We start from the raw sequence: 26,250 nt of genomic DNA on the forward strand, positions 1-26,250 counted from the left end.
GAGAAAAAAAGTCAGAATTCTGACTTTAGGCCTATAAGACGCAATTGCGACTTTATTTCACGCAATTCTGACTTTATCACACGCAATTGCGACTTTATTTCAGCCAATTCTGACTTGTATATCTCGCAATTCTGAGAAATAAAGTCAGAATTGCGAGATGTAAACTCGCAATTGTGAGATAAAAAGCAATTATCTTTTAAAATGTTTTATTCTGTGGCGGAAACAAGCTTCCATAGAAAGATGGAAATGGTCAATGAACAAAAAATGAAAAGTGAGGGAAAGGGTTGCTTAATATATGCTTTTTAAATTTTAACTGAGCCTTACATGAACACTAGCCCAGTGGTTCTCAACTCCAGTCCTCGGGACCCACTGCTCTGCACATTTTGTATGTCTCCCTTATTTAACACACCTGAATCAGATCATCAGCTCGTTAAGAGAGACTCCATGAACTGAACTGAGTGTGTCAGATAAGAGAGACATACAAAATGTGCAGAGCAGTGGGTCCCGAGGACTGGAGTTGAGAACCACTGCACTAGCCTACATGTCCATGTCCATGTAAAACACTCACTATCAAGGGTATAAGTCCAAGATTCTGTGTAGCTACGGACATATCGTACTTACTTCAAGAGTAAAACACAAGCAAGTTCACTTTTAATTAATTTCTTTGCAAAAATGCAGTCAGAACATTCAAATTCTGCAGTGGCATGTAGCCTATTTTATTAGAAAAGTTTTTATTTTTTATTTTTTTTTTAAAAGCGGTTAATTTGTAATGCTAAATAATTCTAAATAAGGATTTCAGATAAAACTTCTAGATAAAACTTTTGTCAAACTTACCTTTACATGTCAACCCAACATATATTTCCATGCCACCTAAACATGTTCTTTCAGTTGCCTACTGACTTGTGAAACGTCACAATAAAGGGTCGATTGAGGAAAGGTATGTGAGTCGCAATTTAACTTACAGGTGCACTCAGTTAAAAAAAAAAGTTTTTTTCACAAAGAAATGAACAACAATTTTGAGATATCACACTCACAGTTGACGAAGACTCCAGACTTAGTCTTAAAAAAAAAAAAGTACTCTGTTTAAAAAATGACCAGTATGAATGTGTGTGATGGATGAGGAGGAGAAAAACAATAAAAAAAAAAAAAAAAGTTTTGTGTGAGGCGGCAGCAGATCGTGAACAGATTCCATATATTCTGGCCAGTAGATGTTAGTATAATGTCCAAAACCATACTACTATTGGAAAAAAAACATGATACTATTGGAGCAGCTTATTGTAATCTAAAACCCTACACCTTTAATAGGCTCTTTATTATTTTTTAAGGATAGTTAAGGAGGTTTACTAAATACAAATGAAACTAAACACACATAAGGAAAAAGTAGCAAAAATATATTTCAGAAAAAAAATCAGTTCCCTTTCGAATGGGTCCCTGCACTGCGTCTGCCAAGACTCTATGGGTAACGCCACAGCTTGACCGGTGTCTGAAGCACGTGTGCAAACGCAGCAATTGTATTAGCCGGCAACAACCTATGATGTCACTACCAGTGCGACCATGTGTATAAAAGGGCGTCTAAGGAACACGCCATCCTCTTCTTCATCTTCAGGAGCCGCTTATTTTGAAGTGTGTTGTAAGCGACCATTATGGAAACGCACACTCAGTCCTCCAGGGGGCTGTTTGTGCGCACTGCGAGCGTTTTTCAATGAAAAAGCTGTACTCTCGTTTATCCCTCTTCTCGAGGCAACCGGGACAAACAGCTGTGCCCCGCGGCTCAGGTACTGCTGTCGAGGCGAGGAGGAAACTGAGATCTCAGGTGGAGCTTGCTGAGGAGTTCGAAAGGGGGATGTCCCTTTCACGCTCCTCGGTGGCTGACAAGAGTGATCTGCTGGAGGACGATGTATTATCTTTTACGTGCTCCAATCCAGCGGGCAGTGCTCTGCTGGCTTCAAGCCGTGATGAGCAGGAGATGACTGATGAAGACGAAAAGGAGGAAATAACTGAGCCTTCTCAGCCTGCCTGCCGCATGTATGAGGAGTTATTGGAGGTTATGGACTAACTAGATCTGCATTGAAGGTGTGAGAATGAGGGAGTCGCTCGTGGCAGACTGGACAAGTGATTTCTATCTGGACATAACCACCCGATTCCTGTGAGCCTTCCCTTTCTTCCTGTCCTCCATAAAGAGATCAAAAGAGCATGGAAGAAATTATATTCAGCCTGCATCCATCGATTTCAGCATCATAATACACTAATAATAGAAAAATAATGCAACAAAGTTTGCTTTGGCTGTACAGCAGCTCTAGAAGAAAATAGTGTCATTGTCCAACTTAAAGGGTAATTCTAGCCAAAATTGAACCTAGGCTCTAGATCTAGATCTACCCGAGTCAAACGTTCGTGTAAAAGCATAATTAGGATCAAATTAGTCAAAAGTAGTCGATCTCCGAATGCAACGTAATGAACTGACTCCATATGAGGAAATGTCATGAACTTGTAATTTCAATGAAAAGCATGATAACTTAGATTAAAAAAAATATCCGTGAATTTATATGGAAACAAGCTTTAGGAGCTTTCCATCTTTACTCTCCTCATGTTACGTTGCATTCGGAGATCGACTACTTTTGACTGACAAAATGTCAGCCACCGGAAAAACTAACTGATAAAGTGAGTCGTACAAAACCTTTCTTTTTAGTAAACTTTGTGTACGCAAACAATGTAGTAAATGCTCAAGTTCATGTGTAGAGCCCAGTTTTATGTTGTGTCGAGCCTTCTTAGTGTTTTAAAAATAGCGATTTTGGTGCTATCATAGAAGTGCCCCATGCACTCCCATTCACAAGGCATTTTGACCTAAAACAAAAATACGGTCAAACTTAAAAGTGGCATTTCCATTCTAATTATGCTTTTACACGAAAGTTTGACTCGGGTAGATTAACAAAAAGAGCCTAGGTTCAATTTTGGCAAGAGTTACCCTTGAAGTAAGTTCAGTGTTGATTAATTTCCATTGTAAAAATCATTAGATATTAATTTAGTTAATTTATATAGGCTACAGTCATGTCGTCGTCCAGCTGGGTTCAATTCTCATACAATGGTGTTAATGCAGGTGTAAGGCTGGAAGCTTATGCTGCTATTTTGAACCAATAATCGGAACAAAAGGCAGTTGAAGGATAGCATGTATAATTCAAATATTTATCTGACTCCAATATAATTAATCTGACTCCATTAAAGTTGTTGTTATTCTTCAACCTCGTATTCTTTAAAGGAACACTCCACCGTTTTTGGAAATGGGGCTTATTCACCTTCTTTCCTACATTTAGATAGGTGGGCAAATGCATTTTTGTCTCAGTGCATGCATTGTTTTAGTTTGACAGGGTCGGCGCTAGCTTAGCTTAGCATAATGAATGGAATCCTTTGTTGCCAGCTAGCATGTCCTGAGTAAAAGTAATATAAAAAATAAAAAAAACCCACCTAATTACTTCTTGTGGCCTGCATATTCACAACAGGTACAAATAGTGATGCAGATTAACACTAGGCGATTTCCTATGCAGATATTGACTTGGGACTATATTAGGGGGAAGCACAGGCGAAGTACTGCTACTTGGGTGCAGAGATATCACGCCCAAGTAGCAGTGCTTCGCCTGTGCTTCCCCCTAATATAGTCCTTAATATATGTCAATATCTGCCTAGGACATCGCCTAGTGTTAATCTGCATCGCTATTTGTACTCGTTGTAAATACGCAGGCCACAAGAAGTAATTAGGTGAGTTTTTTTCTATTTTTTATATCACTTTTACTCAGGACATGCTAGCTGGCAACAAAGGATTCCATTCATTATGCTAAGCTAAGCTAGCGCCGACCCTGTCAAACTAAAACAATGCATGCACTGAGACAAAAAATGCATTTGCCCACCTATCTAAATGTAGGAAAGAAGGTGAATAAGCCCTATTTCAAAAAACGGTGGAGTGTTCCTTTAAAGGTAAAGGTCTTTCTTAGAACTGATAGGAAAACGTAGGATTTAACCTGAACGTTTAGATAACGAAAGTTATAATCACTTTAGCTTTCAACATAATCAGTGATAAAAGGAAAGATTCTCAAAGCCTTTAAAGCAGGCAAAGTTATTTATTAAGTCACATGTTTAAATATACAGACAGTAGAATGGAACAACATACTGTATAGAAACTTAGTTGTAACAAATAATGCACTTAATCGTGCAGAAGAGGCCGTAAAAGCCTTTCTTGTAGTATGAGGTTATGCACCGATGTGCGGGAGTGGCGGGATTAAAGCCTTTCTCCAAGATCAACAGTTACCTTTCCTTCTTATACCCTGAGCAAAGCATTGTTAAACATGAGTGGAATACCAACACCGAAACTGACCAACAGGAAGCCAAAAGATGAGGCAGATGGATGGAGATCCAGAGGGGGAGAAGAACATTAACATATTCTCCTCAATGTATGTTTAAGCAATAGTACCTAGATTGCACATTAGGATACTTTAATATCTCTATTAAGTTCACCACCATTCATTCATTTCAGTTTATAAGCTGTCAGATGAGACCAAACATGAGTTACATATAAGAACACTCTAATAAATAAACAGTATGTAGTTGAAAGCATATGTCCTGGTATATTACCATATTATATTATACGTCAGAAGTCAGACTGGATCAGAATATTTATCCAGTTCCATTTGGTTGAAGATGAATCATGTGCCATTAAAGACTAGAGTAATGATGCTGAAAAGATATATTTTTAATAATAATATATTTGTAATACAATAAATTTACTGTTTACTGTTTTTATTGTATTTTTGATTAAATAAAATGCATCATTAGCGAGCATAAGATAATTCTTTCAAAGCATAAAAAATCTAACCATCTATATTAAGGATTGAATTTTGAAGTATTTTTTTAGGCATAATCATCTCCTGCCCTGAAGCCCTAGTTATCTCCGTTTCCTGCTTGATTGTCCATTGTCCTGGCGTATTTGTAGTTGCTGTGGGGCATCACCCCCTTCCCAGACGTCCTCACGCTCCCTTAGTTGAGGAGCTTGCCGCTGTCCTACCGCAGGAGGCGGCGGGTCCCCTCTCCAGCCCATCCGGGGCAAGCGTACTCCATACATAGACACCTGAGAAGAGCAAAGATGACTTAGTATGTTTTTTTAAATAAGATATTTAACAAGTTTTCTGTTCCCAGCACTTACAAAGATGGCTAATGCAGTAGTAAGCAGCACAGGTATCTGGAGAGTGACTGGTAGATCCTTCAACAGCGCTCTCAGGAACTCACTGATGCCCTCCCCAATTTTCTTCAAGGGATCTGTGATGAAGCTGGTTATGGTGACCGGGATAGCCTGAAATAAAAAAAGCCACACAATTCTTATCAATGCATTTCATTGTATCTTTTATTACAGCTCTGATGACCGCTTTTGAAACTGTAAATATATATATATATATATATATATAATTAATAAATTTAAATAAATAAATGAATAATTAAAAAAACAATAAATATAATTGTCACAGTCATGTATAATTTCATTGTCTTGTTTAGTTTCTAGTCATGGTTTGCTGTCACTGTTTTACCGTGTTCATCTAGCTCTGTGTATAATGCTGCCCTCACATGCTATTGGAAATGTTTGAAGTCATGATTACGAGCTCACCGCATTCAAGTGCTTTGTTGTCGGAAAGAACAGGAATCATAGAGGACATCAGGTTTCTTCTTTCTTGCTTATTTATTGGGAAAATTTTATTAAAGTCAAAATTATATTTAGAATCCCATTCATTGACAACCATTAATGTTCACAGTTCGAGCATAAACAACATCTGCAAAGTTCAAAGCAAAGGAAGGTATTTGCTTTTAAAGAAATAACAATGCTAAATGATAAAACAGATGTGTGTACAATAGGGCTGTCACGATGTTAGATTTTTCACACCACGGTTATTGTGGCCAAAAGAATTCACGATATCGATATATCGCGATATCTATAGAATCTAGGGGGGGGGGGGGGGGTATATAGTTTTTCTTTTTTACCCAACAAACATAAGGATACTGATAAACACAAGGCACATGCATTTTTACTTCTTGCGTAGGCTACTCAATCTATGGCAAATTTTTGTGAAGGAAGACAAGCATGTGAAGTTTATCTGATTTTAAACTGAAGCCAAACACTGTCTGAAGGTTTCCTGAAGAACTGAAAAGCTCTTAAACCTATTGTTGCACCAGCGCCAATAAAGTCATGCCGGTAGCAGATTTGAATAAAAAAATCAAGTGCAAATACAAATACAAAAATAAGATGAGTAAAGAAAACGGGGTTCTTAATTTTAATAATCACCCTTTTCTAAATAGATGAACACAGAAACCCCCTGTTAACAGTTAATGTCACGTTTCCCATTCTATGATGACTAATAGCCGCGTCGCGTCTATGACAACTCGAGGTATCGCACACCGGACACGCACTTTCTCAGTTTATGGCCAGCAATATGTTTAAGGACATTATGGAATTGAGATAATGTCTGTACTATGTTATGATTATACTGTACAATTAAATACAATAGTTGTTAAGTCTGTGATCTGAACACTTTTTTCTGCGCTCTGTGTCGCGGCAGGATTTTGAACACGGTCCTGAGCCGTTGCTGGGCGCCGCGGACAGACACCGAATAGCAGACTGGTGCATAGATGTATATACAATAGATGTCGCATTAAAGACATTCGTTCCAATGAACTGCCGTAGCCAAGGCGAAATCTAGTATATATATCTATGCACCAGTCTGCGCACACGTCACACAGCAGGAAGCGCCCGCGACTTCAGATCACTTCGACGTGGTTGTGTTATAAGAGGTAAAAACGATATAAATACTGTTCGGTTTCTCACACAAACCGCTCGTTTCGTGTCTTAGGCCATCAGTGTGTACTTACGATGGGGAATTGTTTAATTTGGACGATGGGGAATTGTTTTAATTTGGACTCTGTGCTTGTGTTTTGAGACAGGGACCATCGACCTGCATTATATGACTGACAGACAAGAACGGTTTGACCTAAAAATATCAAAATTGAAACTACTGCGGAAAAAAAGACACCTACATCTTGGATGCCCTTCAGGTAAGCTAAAACATACCAAAATTTAATTTCAAAGTGAACTATCCCTTTAAGCCCTGTCAGTAGTTGTTATTTGGATATATTTGTCAAATAAGAAAGGAAGGATTATAATTCAACATGAGGCTATTGCATCCATAAAAAAACCTAGTCTAAATTATCAGAAACCATACCATAACTTTATCTCCCAAATTATCCCAACACTGCAACTCGTGTGTGTGTGTGTTTATGTAGTGTAGCTTTCTAGTGCTCTTTTAGTTATCATATTGTGCATTTCAGGAGAGACACTAAGCGCAGACGAGTGGATGATGTCCATGGAAGGAACAATTGTGATGAGGCCCCACAACAGTCTTTTGAATGAAGTGGCTGCAACTTTCGCTGCTTACTATGTGTCCAACATGCAGTATCCTAAAGACGCCTCAGGGACTTTAAACAAAGGTATGTTTAAACTTTTTACACACTAATAAAGAAAATAGATCCATCACTCTCACATGGAACGTCCCATGAATCACTACATTATTGTCCAGTATTGTTAGGCTCTGATAGATTATGCATTGATGTCAATAGATGGGTTTTCATCCAATAATAAAAAAAAAACTTTTAAACGCATTTGTAAAAATTTGGCAAAAAACCCCCCTCTAATTGGAGAGCGTTTCCATCAACTCTGTTATGCAAATTAGAAATGGACACATACCTAGGGAGGATTCGTGAACAGCTGTGGGATCAAACTGTAAGGTTGTCTGGGTAACACCTGATAAAATTGCAACAAATGCTAATTTATAAGAATACATCCGTTCCCATCAACGAAATATTGAGTCAATCCACATAGAAGTTTTTATTCCCATTAGAATATTTGATGTGAATTTTAACCTTTTCCAGTCAGAATTTTTTTTTCAAATGGTTAAAATGTGCATTAAAACGATGGAGACCCAGCTATTGCTGTTAAGTGTCTGTTCTACCAAGAGTTGGTATTCCCCTGCAGGACAAAAAGAAAACAGAAGAGTCTGACGGACAGTTTAACATTACAACTTTCATTAATTAAATTACATTTTTCTGAAGTATGGTATTTAGCAGACGCTAATGTAAAAGCCAATGTAATTGTAAATGTTAAGTTGTTAATGTTAAATACATTAAGTCATTTTCTTTTATGAGCAAGTAGGAATAGGTTACTTATGTTTTTTACACAGTATTTGTCATTATTTAACAGATATGAAAACTTTAAACTTTTTTTTAAGAAAACTGGACTTTGAGTTGATGGGCTAGTACCATGAACAACTTCCCCAGTTCAAGTCTGGCTGGACACCATGTTTTCCCTGATGATAGGCTGTCTGGAAGTGAGCTTCTTCAGTGAAACTTGTTTGTGTATGAAAAAAAAAAGTGGTAACTTTTGTAATATGTATTTTTGCACAGTTTGTTAATAAAACAAAGAAAATATACCATTGTGTTTTTAATTGGCTAATATGGAAAATTACAGCATTTATTGTAATATTTACAAATAACAGGATATATACAGTATATTGAATTACAATATTAAATAGTAATTCTGTCCTGTGAAATTAAAGGAAATTCCTGACAACTGAGTTGCAGTAAATATACAGTAAATTGAAATAAATTACAGCATTTTACTGTAATAATTCTACAGTAGCACTGCTGTATAAATACAGTTTATTTTATTTAGTTATGATAGACTTTATTGTAACAGTAAAAATCCTGTATATTACTTGCTGTAAATTTACGGCAATTAGTTGCCAGGGATTTCCTGTAATTAAAATAAATTTAACAACAAGACAAGGCGATGTATCCATTGTGGAAAAAAATGTTTTGTGGTTTAATGTTTATGGCATGCCCAACTCGGGTTTCAAAATGATCCCAGAGCTTCCCATTGGTAAATAATTTCAATATTTACGATAATTTCAATAGCATGTGAAATAGAATTTATTTGTAACATTAGCAATATCTTTACTGTCACTTTTGATCAGTTTAATGCATTCCTGCTGAATGTTTTCATTCATTATACTAATTTTAAAAAATTGCATCTGATTAATCAGAAATGGAACATACTAATATTTAACAGCATCAGCAATATCCATTGTCAGCCGACCTCTAGTCTCCTATCAAATTCAAGTTTCAGTCATTGGAAATTAAAAGATACAAACCTTAGTTGGAGGCACAAGCAAAAGGGGGTTCACCACTAGGTCATCGTAATATTTTCTGCAAGCATCATCTTGAAGAGTCCATGTCCGTCTGACCCACTCTGAATCAACAAAGTTACAACAGTTCATCCCAAAATAATTATTTACTCAACCTCATGTCATTTTGTGGCAAGCAGGATGATGAGAGAACGATATTTTTAATGAAACTTTTTTTTTTAATTTTAGTGATTTCTGTCAGTCCATAAAAACTCTGACAGTTCAAAAAGTTCATAAAGAGATTGTAAAATAAATCCATATGAATCTAGCAGTTTAATCAAGTCTTCTGAAGAAGAGACTTGATCGCTCATCACTTTATATGATGAACACATTTAATTCATGCTTTTAGTCACATAAACATTGATCAGCGAACATATATTGAGCACATCAAATACGGTCAATGAAGCTCAAGCATAAGAACCAAAAAAAGGTTAGTTTGCGCTTCAAGAAAGTATAAGCTCTATATGTTTGCTGATCAATGTGAATAAAAGCCTAAATTCAATCTGTTCATAATATAAAGCAATCGTGTCCCTTCAGAAAACTTGGATTAAACTGCTTGATTCATATAGATTTATTTTACGATCTCTTAATGAACATTTTGAAGCATCAGCGTTTTGGGTAAAAACTCAAATCTCTCAGATTTTACTAAAAAGATCTTAATTTGTGACCCGAAGAAGAACAAAAGTCTTATGGGTTTGGAACGACATGAGGGTGAGTAATTACTGACAGATTTTACATTTTTAAGTAAACTAACCCTTTAAATAATTCAAATTTTTTGGGTAACAAATTCCTTTAACAGTAGCAGCTCACCTAATAAACTGTCCTTCCAGTCCAGTTCTTTCAGCTCAGTGCATTTGCCATTGAAGCTCTCCATTTCTGTAATGTTCCTCTTGTGTTCCGCAAAGGCAACCTAGCCAAAAGTTCGAACACACACACTTATGTTTTATTTTCTTCATTGTCATCTGTTCAATACCGGTTTAGCAAAAAATGTGATGGACAGTCTACAGTATTTTGTACAAAAATGATTACCATATAAAGATGGAACCAATTCCAGATCAAGCTAATAAAAAAGCAAAGAGCAAACATTCTCTTGAACTGGACAAACCAGGACACCACAGACCAGAGTTCAATGCAGATAACGGCTACGCCAATCAGAACAATAAAAAAAACCTGTAGAAAATATACAGCACATATCCATTTATTAATATTAATATAATTATTTAATCGTTTATCTCTAAAAGGCTTATACAAAAACTGACCCTCAGGGCTGTATCAGCATCCACATAAAACGTGTCTTCGAAACGCCACTTCCAGGCTTCATGGTTGTGGCGTTTGAATTTGACCAGAATTTGACTGAGCGCCTCATCCATGGCTCCAGTGATCCAGTCGTTCTCTTCCTTCAAAAGCTTCTGGATCTCTGCCAGCGATTGCTTGGACAGCTTCACCATGGCGTCATAGTGCATGGCTGTTTTTACATCATCAGGCTAAAGATTTTAAAACAGCAAAAGTTGTAAAACCTTAACCAGTGCAGAGTAATGTTGTAATGAAAACAGTAACATACCAGGCCAAGTTTTGAAGTTTCTTTAAGGAGCTTGGAAAGGAATCGCTTGAATACTGGAAGACATACTGGCTTTGAAGAGGTGGCGGTCCCCTTCTTTTTGAGTTCATCAAACTAAAACAGAGAGGTAGCAGCATGAAATAATATAATGCAAACAAACCCAAAGTATGGCAGAACAAATAATGGGGATGGGCTGAATAAAAATGCACATTCACACTCTCACAGTGGATGGCGCTTATGGAACAGCAGAAAAGCAGACAACCCTGGTAAGTTAACCCCCGTAAACAAAGGGCTTGTTTACTCTTGGCATTAATAATTAATATGCGACCTGTGTCCAGATGTTGTCCATACTGAAAAAAACAAGTGTAAACACATTTGTGTGTCTTGGGGGTATTCCAGAAAGCAGGTTATCAGAGCCAGCGCCAGGACACACAAAACGGTGGGCATTCATAATTCTTGGCAGGGCCATGTTTGGGGGTTAAAAGTAGGCTACTGAATCTCCTATTTAAAATTGTATCATATACCAAACATATGACTTACAGAAGGTAGCCTATACTTAACTAAGAACGTTTCGGGAAACACATAACGATAAGGTACAGCTTAAGGTGTAACTTAAAGGGACTGTATGTAGCTTTTTAGGTATTTTATTATCTAAAATCAATATTTATATTAATAAATATGCCCTCAATGATGTACAAATACCTATGCCAATGATCAGACTAATCCTCGTAAACGAAGAATTTATTATCTTTATATACATGGGACGGGTAGGTCCACGGAGGCTTCCATGTAGTTCCGCCATCTTGAAAAACTATAATAGCAGAGAGGGACAAAAAGTACTAGGCCAACGCGTTTCCACAACGCGTTTTCGTTCAGAGCCAGCGTCACGTGACTGAAGCCAGCAGAAGCGGAGGAGCAGAGCAGTGAGAGGCGCTTGTCACTGCCCCGGCAAGTTTAAAAGGCTGCACTGCACGGTTATTTATACACCGTTCATTCATACATATGCTGAGTCACAGGATAAGGAGTCCTCGTCGTCGAAAAAGTCCAAAATAGACCGTAAAAGGAAACGTGACCGGAGATTACAAAAACAAGGGTTAATGTCGGGATAGCTAATGCAGGAGAAAGCTTTTAAAAGAGACGCTGAAGTTGCCTGCTTTCTTCTCGACAGGTAAGTTAATGTTACAGTCTTAATTACAAGCTTTCTTTTCATTACTTGGTTGTGTACTTTATTATATAGACAGAAGAACATTTATAGTAAAAGTTAAACAGGCTCTTTGATGAATAGCAGCTATTGAGTAAAGTAACATTAGAGAAGTTTTTTATTATATAGACAGAAAAATAATATAATATTTATATAATAAAAAACTATATAAGTTTTTTATTATATAGAGAAGTACTTTATTATATAGACAGAAGAACATTTATAGTAAAAGTTAAACAGGCTCTTTGATGAATAGCAGCTATTGAGTAAAGTAACATTAGAGAAGGCTCTGATGATGATGATCTAACAATGCACGTAGCCTACTTCAAAAAATATAACGAGTAAAGAAGGCTTTATTACTACCTTAGTTAATGTTTTTCACAGTCAGTAATTCATACTTTAACATTCTTTTTTCGTTGTTTCAAGTTTCAGTTTGTTTTAAATAACAAACCTGTTCACCCGAAGAAAAACTCGAAGTGCTATTATAAGACATCCTGTCATAGCTTTTTGGTACATAACGGCAACCGTAGATGCAACGCGCCTTTGAAAAAGTGAGGCGCTGGAGAGCATTATTCGTTTGAATGCAAAATACAATTTCACCACTAGATGGGAGAAATTCCTACTTACAGTCCCTTTAAGAACGACGTAGCATTAAAGGGGTGGTTCGGGATTTTTGACATCGGACCTCATTTTTTAAGTCAGCCTGGTTGTTATTCATCAGTGGAGACATTTTTTTTTAAAAATTATCCAGTCCTTATATTTGGATAGTTAGCCGATGCTAGGCTAGCGCGAGTCAATGGTAGATGTTAGCCAGCCATTAAAAACCGTTTTACCCACTCCACAGTGCACCAAACGCAAATCAATTATAACACTAGACTATCGATGCAAATGTCCGTTGAGAGAATAATGTTAGAAATCCAACTTACCTTTCATCTCAATGATCCCAAAGGAACTAGTTTCTCAGCAGCTGCGGAATTTTACTTTGCTCCGGTTAGTAATGCGGCAAAAAGTAAACACAGAACAGAAGCGCACTACAGTTCTCTTACGAGAGGTTCTCTCGTATTGCGTAAGGAACTTACGCTACGGGAAAAGTGAGATACTGAAGCCAAAAAATTATCCTTAATTTTTCATAATTTGTCAACGCAGTGCAGCAGGCGGCACAGCAGAGCTAGAGCGGGCAATACTGCGTGCTCATTGGCTGCCGCGCGGCAACTGCTTAAGCCTACCAGTGAGCCCCGCGTGACGTCACGCCCAATCAGGGCGCGCGCGCCCTCGCGCGTCACAGCCCGCCAGAAGGGGCGGCGTCAGAGCGTATAAAAATAGGGCTCGGAGGCTTAATTCTCTGATTTCTGTCTCTTCAGCGAAGCTCTTCGCATCGCTGCACTCTGAGAGAAGCCGTCGCCATCGAAACCAGCAACGAGCCAGCCTAGGACAGCCTGAGGAAGCCGGTCGAATCTTCGCCGCCTTCAGCCTGCCGTGCCAGCTCAGCTATCCGGCGATATATCCTTTCTCGCTTGCCTTGTGTGTGTTTTTCTTGCAGCACTCACTAAAAGAGCAAGGCGTTTGTTTCAAAATGCCTCGAGTTTCATGCGGTTCATGCCGCTCTCCGCTCAGCGACAGAGACCGCCACGTGATCTGCGCTCTCTGCCTGGGACGTGACCATGCAGCCGTCGCCTTGTCTTCGGGCGGCTGCGAATTCTGCGAGGAACTGCCGATGTCGACCCTGCGGGCTCGACTCACCTTGTTCAATGCAGAACCCGCGAGATTCGAGCCAGGCCCTCGCCGGAGCACCTCCCGCGAGCCTCGCTCTCTCCCTCGCCTCCCCCGCTTCCCGACGCGCAGCCGCCGGCTACGGCCCGCGATGCCGTCGCCTCTGAGAATGAAGCGGAAGTGGACGCGCTTCTGGACAGCTGCTCTCTTCTGGCGTCAGACAGCGAAGAGTGGTCCGGTTCACTCCGCTCCGCCTCGTCTTCTAGAGTGTCTGGCAGGACCCATACCGGTGTGGACGCCGAGCTTCTCTGCCTCCTCACGACGGCAGTCGAGCGCTTAGGCCTCGAGTGGTCCCCGCCTGCGGTGCCTCCACCGAACAGGCTCGATGGATGCTTCCTGCCCAACCGCCGCCAGTCTACAGCGTCCAGACCAGCGCCTTTTCTGCCCGAGCTCCATGAGGAACTCTCCAAAGCGTGGAACGCTCCGGTTTCGGCCAGGCTCCGCTCTTCAGCTTCAGCTGCTCTCTCCCAAGTGGACAGAGCCGCGGAGAAGGGATACAACAACATCCCTCCGGTCGAACAGGCGGTCGCAGCGCACCTTTGCCCCCCATCCGCGAGATGGCGCTCAAAGTCTGCCCTCCCGTCCAAGGCCTGCAGGACTACTTCGACGTTCGTCCACCGCGCCTTCTCGGCTAACGGACAGGCCGCTTCAGCCCTGCACACGATGGCGGTCCTTCAGGTCCTTCAGGCCGACCTCCTCCGCCAGCTGGACGAGAAGGGCCCCGACCAGACCACCTTGACCGACCTGCGCAGCGCGACAGATCTCTCTCTCCGCGCTACCAAGGTAGCTGCACAAGCTATCGGTCGCTCAATGGCCTCGCTCACCGTCACAGAGCGCCACCTGTGGCTGACGCTAGCCGATATGGGAGAATCAGAGCGGTCCGTCTTCCTTAACGCCCCGCTCTCCCCCACCGGCCTCTTCGGACCAGCAGTGAGTGGCCTCGTGGACCGGTTTACGGAGGTGCAGAAGGCATCAAAGGCTATGAGCCTCTTCCTGCCTCGCCGCTCGAGCTCCGCTGCAGGCCGCTCTAGCACAGAGCCTCCTGCACGCAGCTCTGCCCAGCGCTCTTCCCGCCCTCCGACCACACAGCAGCGCCAGCGCGGCCGCCCTAGGTCCCGCTCAACCAGCCAGCGCAGGCCGCCGCCCCCGCGAGGGCCTCGGCCTCGAGTCTCGCTGAAGTCTGAGGCTGCGAAGTCCTCCTAGCACTCGTCGGGAGGAAAAGACGGCCGGGTCCCGCTGCGGCCGGACCGCCGTCAAAACTCATCGGTCTTCCTCTGCCAGTCCCCTTAAGAAAGGCTACTGCAGTAGTGTTTTCAGCAGCCAACGAGCCAGTCTGTCGACTCACTCGCCTGCACTCAAACGCCGTTTTTACGGCGACCCAGATAAATCACAATATGAGCATAATATCTGGCCATTCGGCTCATGCCGACAGTGTTATGAGTGTAGTGAATATGCCCACAACCCAGTGTTCATTTCTACACACAAGCACAAATCCCCCTGTGTACCCTACAGAGCACACTCGCATAAAGCGCGCTCTTGCCGCTCGAGCGATAAGTGTAGGAAATGTGCCCGCTCACGAGTGCTCACAACCACACACTGCTCGCTCTGTCTCACACATTCAGGGTTCAGATATCGCCACCGCCACCGGCCGTGTTTTAATAAAGAGTCCTGTGCCCGCTCCCCCGCGTTCACACTCTGCTGTAAACACTCACGCGCGCTCTCCCAGCGCAATTCGGCCGGTCACTGCTATCAGCGAGCCCCCGTCTCGCAGCACTATCTCAGCGCGCAGTGCGCGTCCGCCACTGCAGATTCCTCGTCCCGCGCTATGCGACGGACGGGACTCAGAGGCCATTCGACCCCTAGCTATGAGTGCGAATGCATGGAAGGCTATTCCGGGTGTGTCGACATGGGTGCTGGACACGGTAATACAGGGCTATTCGCTACAGTTCAGTCGTCGGCCTCCGCGCTTTCTAGCCCGGACCGAAACGAAAGTGAACGCAGAAGCGGCCCATCTGCTGCATGCAGAGATAGCGAAGCTGCTGCGAAAAAAGGCGATAGAGAGAGTTCCTCCTTCTCTGACCGAGGCGGGCTTTTACAGCCGTTATTTCCTCGTGCCCAAGAAGGACGGCGGGCTCAGACCCATATTAGATCTGAGACATTTGAACAGAGCCCTCATGAGACGGCCGTTCAAAATGCTTACGACCAGGCAGATCCTCGCGCTGATTCGCCCGAGGGACTGGTTTATATCTCTCGATCTGAAAGACGCGTATTTTCAAATCCAGATTATACCCCGTCACAGGCCATTCTTGAGATTCGCCTTCGACGGCCAGGTGTATCAATATACCGTCCTGCCGTTCGGCCTGTCCCTAGCACCCCGCACATTTACGATGTGCATGGATTCAGCTCTCGCTCCCCTGAGAAAACAGGGCATGCGAATCCTGAACTATCTGGACGATTGGCTCATTCTAGCGCAGTCAAAAGAGGAACTCATCTCTCACAAGATAGCGCTTCTCAGTCATCTGGAAAGCCTGGGTCTTTCGGTGAACTGGGACAAAAGCTCACTTATCCCCAGTCAGTCTATTTCCTTCCTAGGAATAGAACTGGACTCGGTGGCGATGACTGCCAGGCTGTCAGAACAGCGCGCACGCTGTGTTCGACACCTCGCCGCATCCGTCCAAAAGGGCAGATACCTCCCTCTGAAACGCTTCCAAAGGCTGTTAGGCCATATGGCATCAGCCGCAGCGGTCCTACGGCTGGGTTTACTTCGTATGCGCCCGCTACAATGCTGGCTGAAATCGAAAGTACCCAGCGGAGCGTGGGTTTCGGGCAGCGCTTGAGTCAGCGTGACTCAGGTCTGTGTCTCAGCCCTGCAGCCCTGGCTAGCGCCCGAATGGTACCGTCAGGGAGTGACAATGGGAGCCATCTCCAGTGTTTCCCCTACAATGTATTAAGCAGCGGCGCAGCGCCGCCGCTGGATTTTCAGCGCCGCTGCAAAATCTTCATATGATCAATAATATCACGACATTCACTTACACACGTTGCCATAAAAGGGGCCGTTCACATTCACGTTCACATGCAAATATTTCAAATGTGGGCGCGCGGCAAGCGCGCTTATAATAGAAGTGACGCGGCGCGCACGTTTTCAGCATGGACAGATCAAAAGGTTTTCAGGCGCGCCTCTGTTCATGGTTGGCATATCAACGACAGACGCCACGGGAGAGCGAGCAAGCGCTTGTGCAAAGGAGAAAGTGGTACGAACTTTTCTCCGTTGAAGTCTATGGGGTCGCTGTGTCCATTTTTTTTACTGTTTATGGAAAATATGCCGTCCCGGCCCTCCGTGTTCGGCGATCAGGTTTCATTCTCGCGCAGCTTGTTTTAGTAACTTCACGTGCGAGTCTTTTCCGCTCTGTGTTTGCGCCGCGCTCTCATCGGCGCACTGCGCACTCTGCGCTCACTGCGCTCTCTCTCTTGTTCCACTCCGTGTTTGCGATGCGCGTTCTGCTCTGTGGTTAACGGCCCAAACACTCCAATCATGTACCGATCATGCACTGGAAAAGCAAATTATGCTCAAATAACGTGAAATTTCTCAGTAGTAGACTTCTGTTTGCTGAGCTGGTATAGCCATGCATGTTAAAATTACCTGCTCTGATCACATGCTCTGGTAATAATAGCTTTGTATGACTATACTTTATTTTGATAATTAGTCAAAAAATAAATCTGCTAAATCTGAGTATGTTGCATAGAACTGAATGAAGAATAATATATTGATGTTTTATATTTTAATATAGGGCTATTTTCTGTCCAATTTGTGTGGACATTTTTCTTTTTTCCCCCTTTTTTGTGTGTTTGATTTAATTAGTGATTCTACATTTAAATATTGATGATTACAAGTTTGGAGGAAATGCAATTAATTGCGATTAATCACAGCAAATTGTGCGATTAATTAGTTATTTTTTTAATCGATTCCCAGCCGTAATGTATATCTATCTCTATATATATATATATATATATATATATATATATATATATATATATATATATATATATATATATATATAAATTTTTTTTATTTATTTTTTTTTATTTATTTATTTATTTTTTTTACATAGTGCCCCTTTCTTACATTTCAGCCTCAAAATGTATGTCTCAAAATGTCCATTTCTATCCACAAAACTTGCCAGAAGTCATGGTTTAAGGGGTTATTCAAAAAAAAAAAATCTTCCGGGGGTGCATTCCCCCGGACCCCCGTGAGCGGCTTGGTAACAACCTCCGGCACGTAACAGCACCGCTGCTGGAAAATTTTTTAGGGGAAACACTGATCTCACACCGCAAAGTGGTCTCGACAGACGCGTCCAACATGGGTTGGGGAGCGCTTTACGAGGGCAGACCAATCTGCGGCCCCTGGTCGGGCCCAGAGCGGAACCTCCATATAAACTGTCTGGAGATGTTAGCGGTCGAGAAAGCTTTGAAGCATTTTCTCCCATACTTGCGGGGACACCACGTGCTAGTTCGCTCAGACAACATGTCAGTGGTGTCCTACGTGAACCGCCAGGGCGGACTCAGATCCAGAGCCCTGCGTGCTCTAACAGAACGCCTTTTGGTCTGGGCTCAGGGCTCGCTGCGCTCGCTGAGAGCCGCGCACGTGCCCGGGCACCTGAACGACGGCCCGGACAAACTGTCCAGGGACAATGTTCCCCCAGGGGAATGGGCGTTACACAGCCAGACGATACAGACGTTGTGGCTCCGCTTCGGCGAAGCGAAATTGGACCTTTTTGCCACAAGCGAGAACGAGAGGTTCTTTTCGAAGAGCGAGGACGCGCTGGCCCAGACTTGGCCCGGTGTCCCGTTGTACGCTTTCCCCCCGATCTCTATGCTGCCTCAGGTATTAGCGAAGATCAGGGAAACACGCTGCGCAGTGCTCCTCATAGCCCCGCACTGGGAGAACCAACCCTGGTTCCCGGAGCTGGTGAACATGTCAGACACAGCCCCGTGGCCGATTCCGGTGAGGAGAGACCTTCTCTCTCAAGCCCAAGGGTCAATTCTGCATCCCCATCCAGAGCACTGGTCTCTGCATGCGTGGGTAATCAACGAATATTCGTTGATCTGCCAGAAGGGGTAGTTAACACGATCTCGCAGTCCAGAGCCCCCTCGACGAGGCGGCTCTATGCGTCTAAATGGTCAGTGTTTAATAAATGGTGTGCAGGGAAGAGTTTGAACTCTCAGTCCTGTGAGGTTCCACAGGTTCTGAACTTCCTCCAAGAGCTCTTGGACGCGGGCAGGTCCCCTCCACGCTCAAGGTGTATGTTGCGGCGATTGCTGCGTTCGCCGACTCGGCGCGCGGCCGCGCACTTGGAAGAAACGAACTCATTACCCGTTTCCTGCGAGACGCCAGGAGGCTGAACCCTCCGCGGCCGCCTTCGGTTCCGATATGGGATCTGTCTTTGGTCCTGGAGGCCCTTAAAGCTTTTCCCTTCGAGCCGCTAGACTCTGTGGGTCTCAAATACCTCACTTTCAAAACCGTTTTTCTGCTGGCCCTCGCCTCAGTAAAACGCGTGGGTGACTTACATGCGCTATCAGTTAGCGCGTCGTGTCTCGAGTTTGGACCTAACGACTCGTTAGTCATTCTCAAACCCAGACATGGCTATGTCCCTAAAGTGTTGGGTACTCCTTTCAGAGCACAGGTTATCTCCCTCTCAGCCCTGCCGCCGGCAGCCAACGAGGTCGATAATAACCTCCTTTGCCCTGTCAGGGCGTTAAGGCTTTATATTACGCGCTCTGCAGCCTTCAGGCTCTCAGAGCAGCTCTTTGTTTCGTTTGGTGGGCGCACCAAGGGTCTCGCCGCCTCGAAACAGACGTTATCCAGATGGATAGTGGATGCTATCGCGACAGCATACGCGTCCAAAGACCTGCAGTGCCCTCTGGGCATACGGGCTCATTCCACCAGAGGCGTTGCCTCATCGTGGGCATGGTCCAGTGGGATTTCCATTTATGACATTTGTACGGCAGCAGGCTGGGCCTCCCCGTCCACATTTGTTAGGTTTTATAACCTGGAAGTTCCCGCCCTGCAGGCTAAACTTCTTGCAGTCTAAAATCATGTTCATGCCCTGCTCTTTCGCAGGCTGGATATTGGATTTGACTCTTCTGGTCGAGCTGCACTTTCAGGGAAAGCTCTTATATACAGACCGGCTGTGCCGCTCTGTTTCTCCCTATGGGTGCTTATGTACATGTGTTGGCCCGCATTGCTGGCCACCTCTCTCCCCACTCTTCACTCCCCGGGTCCCCTCCCCCTGGAGTTGTGTGTGGATGCATGGCGCGCACGGCGTTGACAAAGGGTTCCCGTAGCGTAAGTTCCTTACGCAATACGAGAGAACCTCTCGTAAGAGAACGATACTTGGTTACTCACGTAACCTCGGTTCTCTCTAGAGAGGGAACGAGTATTGCGTTCCCTGCCGTGCTTGCGCCCCGAGCTCATGTCGCTTCATTCGACAGAAACCAGAGAATTAAGCCTCCGAGCCCTATTTTTATACGCTCTGACGCCGCCCCTTCTGGCGGGCTGTGATGCGCGAGGGCGCGACGTCACGCGGGGCTCACTGGTAGGCTTAAGCAGTTGCTGCGCGGCAGCCAATGAGCACGCAGTATTGCCCGCTCTAGCTCTGCTGTGCCGCCTGCTGCACTGCGTTGACAAATTATGAAAAATTAAGGATAATTTTTTGGCTTCAGTATCTCGAGAAAAGATGACTTTTCCCGTAGCGTAAGTTCCTTACGCAATACTCGTTCCCTCTCTAGAGAGAACCGAGGTTACGTGAGTAACCAAGTATCGTTACCCCTTTTCCACCAAGGCAGAGTTGGTGCTGGTTCGGAGCCAGAGCCTAGTTTCAAATCGGTTCTTTGTTTTTCCACCGCCAAAGCACCAGCTCCGAACCAGTAAAACTGGTTCTTAAGTAGCACCAAATCATTGCAGGGTCTAGAACGGAGCCAAGAAAGAACCGCTTGCGTCAGGGGCTGGGGGCGGGGTTACCGTGACCAACAAGACGAATAGAAACTTGTGACCGCCATTTTTAAATAGCAGCTAGTCGAGCTAATAGCAGCTCGATTATAATATCCATCTATGTAAGTTACGGCGAGCTGCACGAACGCGTTGGATTCCGATGTATTTCTGTAAACCCATGAGCATCCATAGTATTGCAACGTCCGTTATTGTTGATGGCTTGTTCGAGATGCATCGGAGCGGCGAGGACCGATCAGCTGCGGGAGTGTTGTGCTTTTAGATCGCTATCGCAGTGCTTTGATGTCATGCGGCGATCGATCTGCGAGAAGCCGATGCATCTCGAACAAGCCTGGCGTGTTTGTGTTCGGCGCTACCGCACTAGCGGTTGCTGGGCAACATGAGACGTATACAGTGACGTAAGATCTGGCTCTGTTGTGGCTCTCTAGCCGGTGGAAAGGCAAACCGGTTCTTAGTAAGCTCGTCAGTCGAACCAACTCTGAACCAGCTCTGGCTCTGGCTCTGAACCAGCACCTGGTTCTTGTTGGTGGAAAAGGGGTAAGTGTGTGTAGTACATGTGTGTACCGGCTCACTCGGTTGCCTAGGTAATCAATATCACTCCGCTGCTGCTGTAGACAAGGCTTATGATTACAGGGAACAAATTATAACTAATGCAATGTGATGAAAGGTAAGTTTGATTTCTAACATTATTCTCTCAACGGACATTCGCATCGATAGTCTAGTGTTATAATTGATTTGCGTTTGGTGCACTGTGGAGTGGGTAAAACGTTTTTTAATGGCTGGCTAACATCTACCATTGACTCGCACTAGCCTAGCATCGGCTAACTATCCAAATATAAAGACTGGATAATTTAAAAAAAAAAATGTCTCCACTGATGAATAACAACCAGGCTGACTTAAAAATGAGGTCCAATGTCAAAAATCCCGAACCACCCCTTTAAGAAGGTTTCGGGAAACGCAGCCCTGTCCAACACTGAATCAGTGTATAGACCTTATGTAGCCCCGCCCCTTTTCAGCGCTTCACTCGTTGTCTTTTGACTTCCGGTCTGTATTTTCACAGCGATTCTGCTTGTTTATTAATGAACGGCTCGTTTTCAAATCTTCCCGGTCGACTGACATCAGTTAAGTCATCTGCTTTAAACATTACAGTCCTCATGATAACTTTCGTAACTTTACATTAAGTAAATCCCCTTCAAAAGCTAATTACTCCTGGACAGCAATGCCATAAAATCGGTAACACTTTACAATAAGGTTCCATTTATTAAACTCTAGTTAACTACATTAGTTAACATTAACTATTAATAAACTGCACTTCTACAGCATTTACTATAGTAGCCTACATTATTTAAATCAAAAGTTGTATTTGTTAACATTAGTTTGCCTAATGCACTGTGAAGTAACATAATAAAAATACAGCTGTTCATTGTTTGTTCAACTAAGATTAACAAAGATTTATAAATAACAAATGTATTGGTCATGGTTCATGTAAGTTAGCCTAATATTAACTAATGTAAACAAATCAAATTTAACACCTCTTAAAATGAGAATGTATAACAAGTGTGCTTACCACATTTTTTTAGTAAGAGTGGTTAGCAAGATTTAACCTTAAAAAAATACTGTATTTTCATTTATATGACAATGTGTAGAACAATTACCAAAGCAATCTTTTAGTTTAGACTGGAGTGAGGTGAAAACAGAAAAAAGTGCAAAGCAAGTTGTTGTTAGATATAGCTGCTAATTGTATTCAATTGTATGTGGTAGAAAATTAGACTATTGGTTAAAACAAACTTTTTAATGGTACTTTTTTTTATTCTACTTTTTGAAATTGATATGATACCATCAAGCAAAGAAGGATTTTATTGTACAAAGCTATGAAATCCAATGATAAAATCACAGCTTTAAAAAAAAAAAAGAAAAAAAAAGAGGGCAAGAGAGGATGACAGTATCCGTCGGCCACCACCGAAGACCAATTTTGACCCAGGAAAAACAATAGGCTAATTTTGACCGATTTTTGATTTTGATAATTTTAACGATGCAGTTGGTTTGTCGAGGTCAAAACACTATATAAGCTGTGAATGAGCTCACTCAGTTTGGGGGACTCTAATTTACTATATGCAGTGACGTGCGGTGATGTCTTAAAGAGGCTAGGTACTGAGTTATGAAAGCCAGATGACCTGATTTATTGTTTAGGCTAATAATACATAATAACAGTAAACATTACGCACAAGCGCGGCATATCAAGAAATGTACAAATCAGGATGTATATCGCGTGTATTCTCTCTCTCTCTCTCTCTCTCTCTCTCACACACACACACACACACACACACACACACACACACACATACATACATACACGCACGTCGCACACACACAAGCGCGGCACAGGCAGCACACATACCGGTAACGGTAGTTTATGTCCACTCCAGCATTAGAATGCAACCATTATTAATCCTTATTGTTGCACAGCGGCCAAAAGTAAAAGTAAAATCACACACTGCTCAATTGAATATGAAGGCCAATGGCTTGCATTAATTCAACCATATTTATCAATTCAACATTAAGCCCAAAATAGTTTTTGACTCACCAATCGGTAGATTATTTGTAGCCTACATAAAATTCATCCGCCGCTCTTTCCTCGTGAAGACGTCGATCACAGCTTTGTAAAACTTGTCTTTACGGGCCTTCAGTTTGCAAAGTCTCTGGCTCTCAATTTAAAACATTTAACTCTATGATGATGGCCGGTGCTGTCATTTTGGCTTTGAATTTGGCGCGGGGATTAGGCATGTAGGCTAGCTGTGGTGTAACGTTAATGACGTTAGCTGCGCAAATGTCCAGTGATATCTCGATTTTAATTGGTCCATGTCTGATATGTTACGGAGATGTTACGGGCATACCATATTTACGTCCAAAGGCACAGCAGATTTGTGCTTTTTGACGTACATGTTAAAGAATACAGGATCGAAGTGCGCATGCGCAACATGGGTTTTTCGCTTGCCGTCTGCAATGAATGGACAGTAAAAGCACTGCTTATTCTACGATTTGTTTTTTATTTGATTATGCGTAACTGCTACATTTGTCATCATAACGTCTAAATGATTGGAATAACACACATATTGCATATATAAATCACAAGAATAAACAGTAAAAATACAAATACAAGTTTATTATTTAATAAACAATTTCATTTTTGAATATTGGCAGGGTAGGCAGTGCCTAGTTTGCCTACCCAGACCGCACGTCACTGACTATATGTCCCTTGAACAAGACTTGAATGTGCTTTGGCAAATGAAAATAAGAAGTATTTGCATAAAGGACTCTTGTCTGCGCCATCTCCGTTGGAAACAATTCCACTGGGACACTGTGTAGCGACTCATTTGAAAATGCCTCGGGTTACAACTGTAAAATTTGTTTAACTGAGAACAAGGATCGAGACACTGAAATGACAGTTACACGCAGTGAACCTTCATCACCGCTCGCGCAGGTGTCCTGTTAGGGGTGTTGGTGTAGCCATCATTTCAGAAGTGAGGGGGACATTCAGGTGCAATACCAGTTTTTATCTGATCTTTGTCTAATTGACAGATTTTATTTTTTTATCTCATCTCTTGCTTTTAATTAGGGCCCGAGCACCGATGGTGAAAGGACCCTCTTGGAATTGCTCTGTTTATTATTATTATTATTAGGGCCCAAGCCCTGAAAGGGCGAAGGCCCTATTGTTTTCGTTAGGATTATTAGGGCCCAAGCCCTGAAAGGGCGAAGGCCCTATTGTTTTCGTAAGGATTATTTTTAGGGCCCGAGCACCGATGGTGAGAGGACCCTATTGTTTTTGCTCCGTTTATTATTATTAGGGCCCGAGCACCGATGGTGAGAGGACCCTATTGTTTTTGCTCCGTTTATTATTAGGGCCCGAGCACTGATGGTGAGAGGACCCTATTGTTTTTGCTTTGCACACAGGTCAGAACCCGCGGCCATCAGGGCCGGGCTGAAGCTGGTACCCGGGCGTGGCAGGGGGGCTCGACAGCGCCCCCTGGAATGGGGTCCGAAATCTTGGTCCATATATCAAACACGCTTACATGTAATAATATGAAACTCAGTACACATATAGATCTCATCGGGCCGAACAACTTTCGTGCTCTAAGTTTTACAAAAGCCCAACAGGAAGTCGGTTATTATACGTTGTTTGGAAAACGCATGCAATAGAATGTGAAATACTCCTCCTAGGGAATTCATCTAATCGCCTCCAAACTCGGTCAGCATGAAGTCAAGACATTGAGGATGAAAAATTGCCAGGGGATTTTTGATATCTCGAACGGTTTGGCCGTGGTGAGGAAACGAATTTATGGCGAATAATGGAAACAGGAAGTGTGTTAGAACTTCTGCATACATTAACTGATCTTGATGAAACTTCAGCAGTGTGTTCGTTGTAAGAGGCCGATCACATTGATGTGACTGTTGTGAGTCAGAGTTATAGCGCCACCAACTGGCAGCAGGAAGTGTGTCACTTTCAAAATGCTTTGAAATCACCGTCTTATTTTTACCCGATTTGCTTCAAACTTTATGTGTATAATTTAAACACATGGCAGATGTAGACCTGTGAAAGGATTATTGATATCTTAGATACTGTTGCCGTGGCAACGCATCAAACTTTAATATTCTTTTCGGATGCTTTTGAGACTCTTAGCATACTTGAAATTGGATGAAACTCAACAGATGTGAAAAGTTTCAGAAACGGGCGTGGCAGGGGGGCTCAACAGCGCCCCCTTGAACGGGGTCTGAAAACTTGGTCCATATATCAAACACACTGGCATGAATTAATATGAAACTCGGTACACATATAGATCTCATCGGGCCGAACAACTCTCCCTTTGTCAAGTTTTACGCCAGCCCAACAGGAAGTTGGCTATTATGGGTTGTTTGAATAACGCATCCTCTGGAATTTGAAATACTCCTCCTAGAAAATTCGTTCAATCGCAACCAAACTCGGTCAGCATGAAGACAAGACATTTAGGATGCTAAATTGCGGACAGATTTTTGATATCTCAAACGGTTTGGCCGCGGGGAGGAAACGAATTTATGGCGAATAATGGGACACAGGAAGTGTGTTATAACTTCTGCATACATTAACTTATCTTGATGAAACTTCAGCAGTGTGTTCGTTGTAAGAGGCCGATCACATGGATGTGACTATTGTGAGTCAAAGTTATAGCGCCACCAACTGGCAGCAGGAAGTGTGTCACTTTCAAAATGCTGAGAACACTTGAGCAGGAGTGCCTGACGAAGCATGGCTAGACCGTCTCCAAACGGTCCTGATAGAAATCAGTACATCAGGTATATCAGTACATCAGTGACGAACTTCTGAAGACCACAACTGGCTCAAAGTACCTCCCCCTCACAACAAAGGCTAACTAGGTCCTGAGCAACAAACCTACTGATCTAGAAGCATTGTCACCAT

General features: G+C 42.9%; 1 protein-coding gene and 1 long non-coding RNA gene across 3 annotated transcripts; one reads left to right on the plus strand and one right to left on the minus strand.

The window, feature by feature from the left end:
- Nucleotides 1-3,953: 3,953 nt before the first annotated feature.
- On the minus strand, nt 3,954-26,250 carry LOC311085857 (chloride channel CLIC-like protein 1; the record flags this gene model as incomplete). Its single annotated transcript, XM_084118474.1, has 9 exons — nt 3,954-5,113; nt 5,189-5,335; nt 9,234-9,331; nt 10,077-10,176; nt 10,296-10,436; nt 10,526-10,750; nt 10,828-10,938; nt 23,386-23,407; nt 26,228-26,250. 9 exons carry the CDS (start codon nt 26,248-26,250, stop codon nt 4,931-4,933), a joined length of 1,050 nt encoding a protein of 349 aa, XP_083974600.1. The 3' UTR covers nt 3,954-4,930.
- On the plus strand, nt 5,544-8,493 carry LOC311085387. Of its 2 annotated transcripts, none has more exons than XR_014606800.1 (4): nt 5,544-6,822; nt 6,973-7,083; nt 7,357-7,515; nt 8,313-8,493. It is a non-coding gene; the product is annotated as an uncharacterized lncRNA (long non-coding RNA). The 2 variants fall into 2 exon arrangements; XR_014606801.1 differs by having other exon boundaries at nt 6,026-6,822; nt 6,969-7,083; nt 8,313-8,476.

Source organism: Abramis brama (genome assembly GCF_963993115.1).
Source record: "Abramis brama genome assembly, chromosome: 6".
Classification (NCBI taxonomy): domain Eukaryota; kingdom Metazoa; phylum Chordata; class Actinopteri; order Cypriniformes; family Leuciscidae; genus Abramis; species Abramis brama.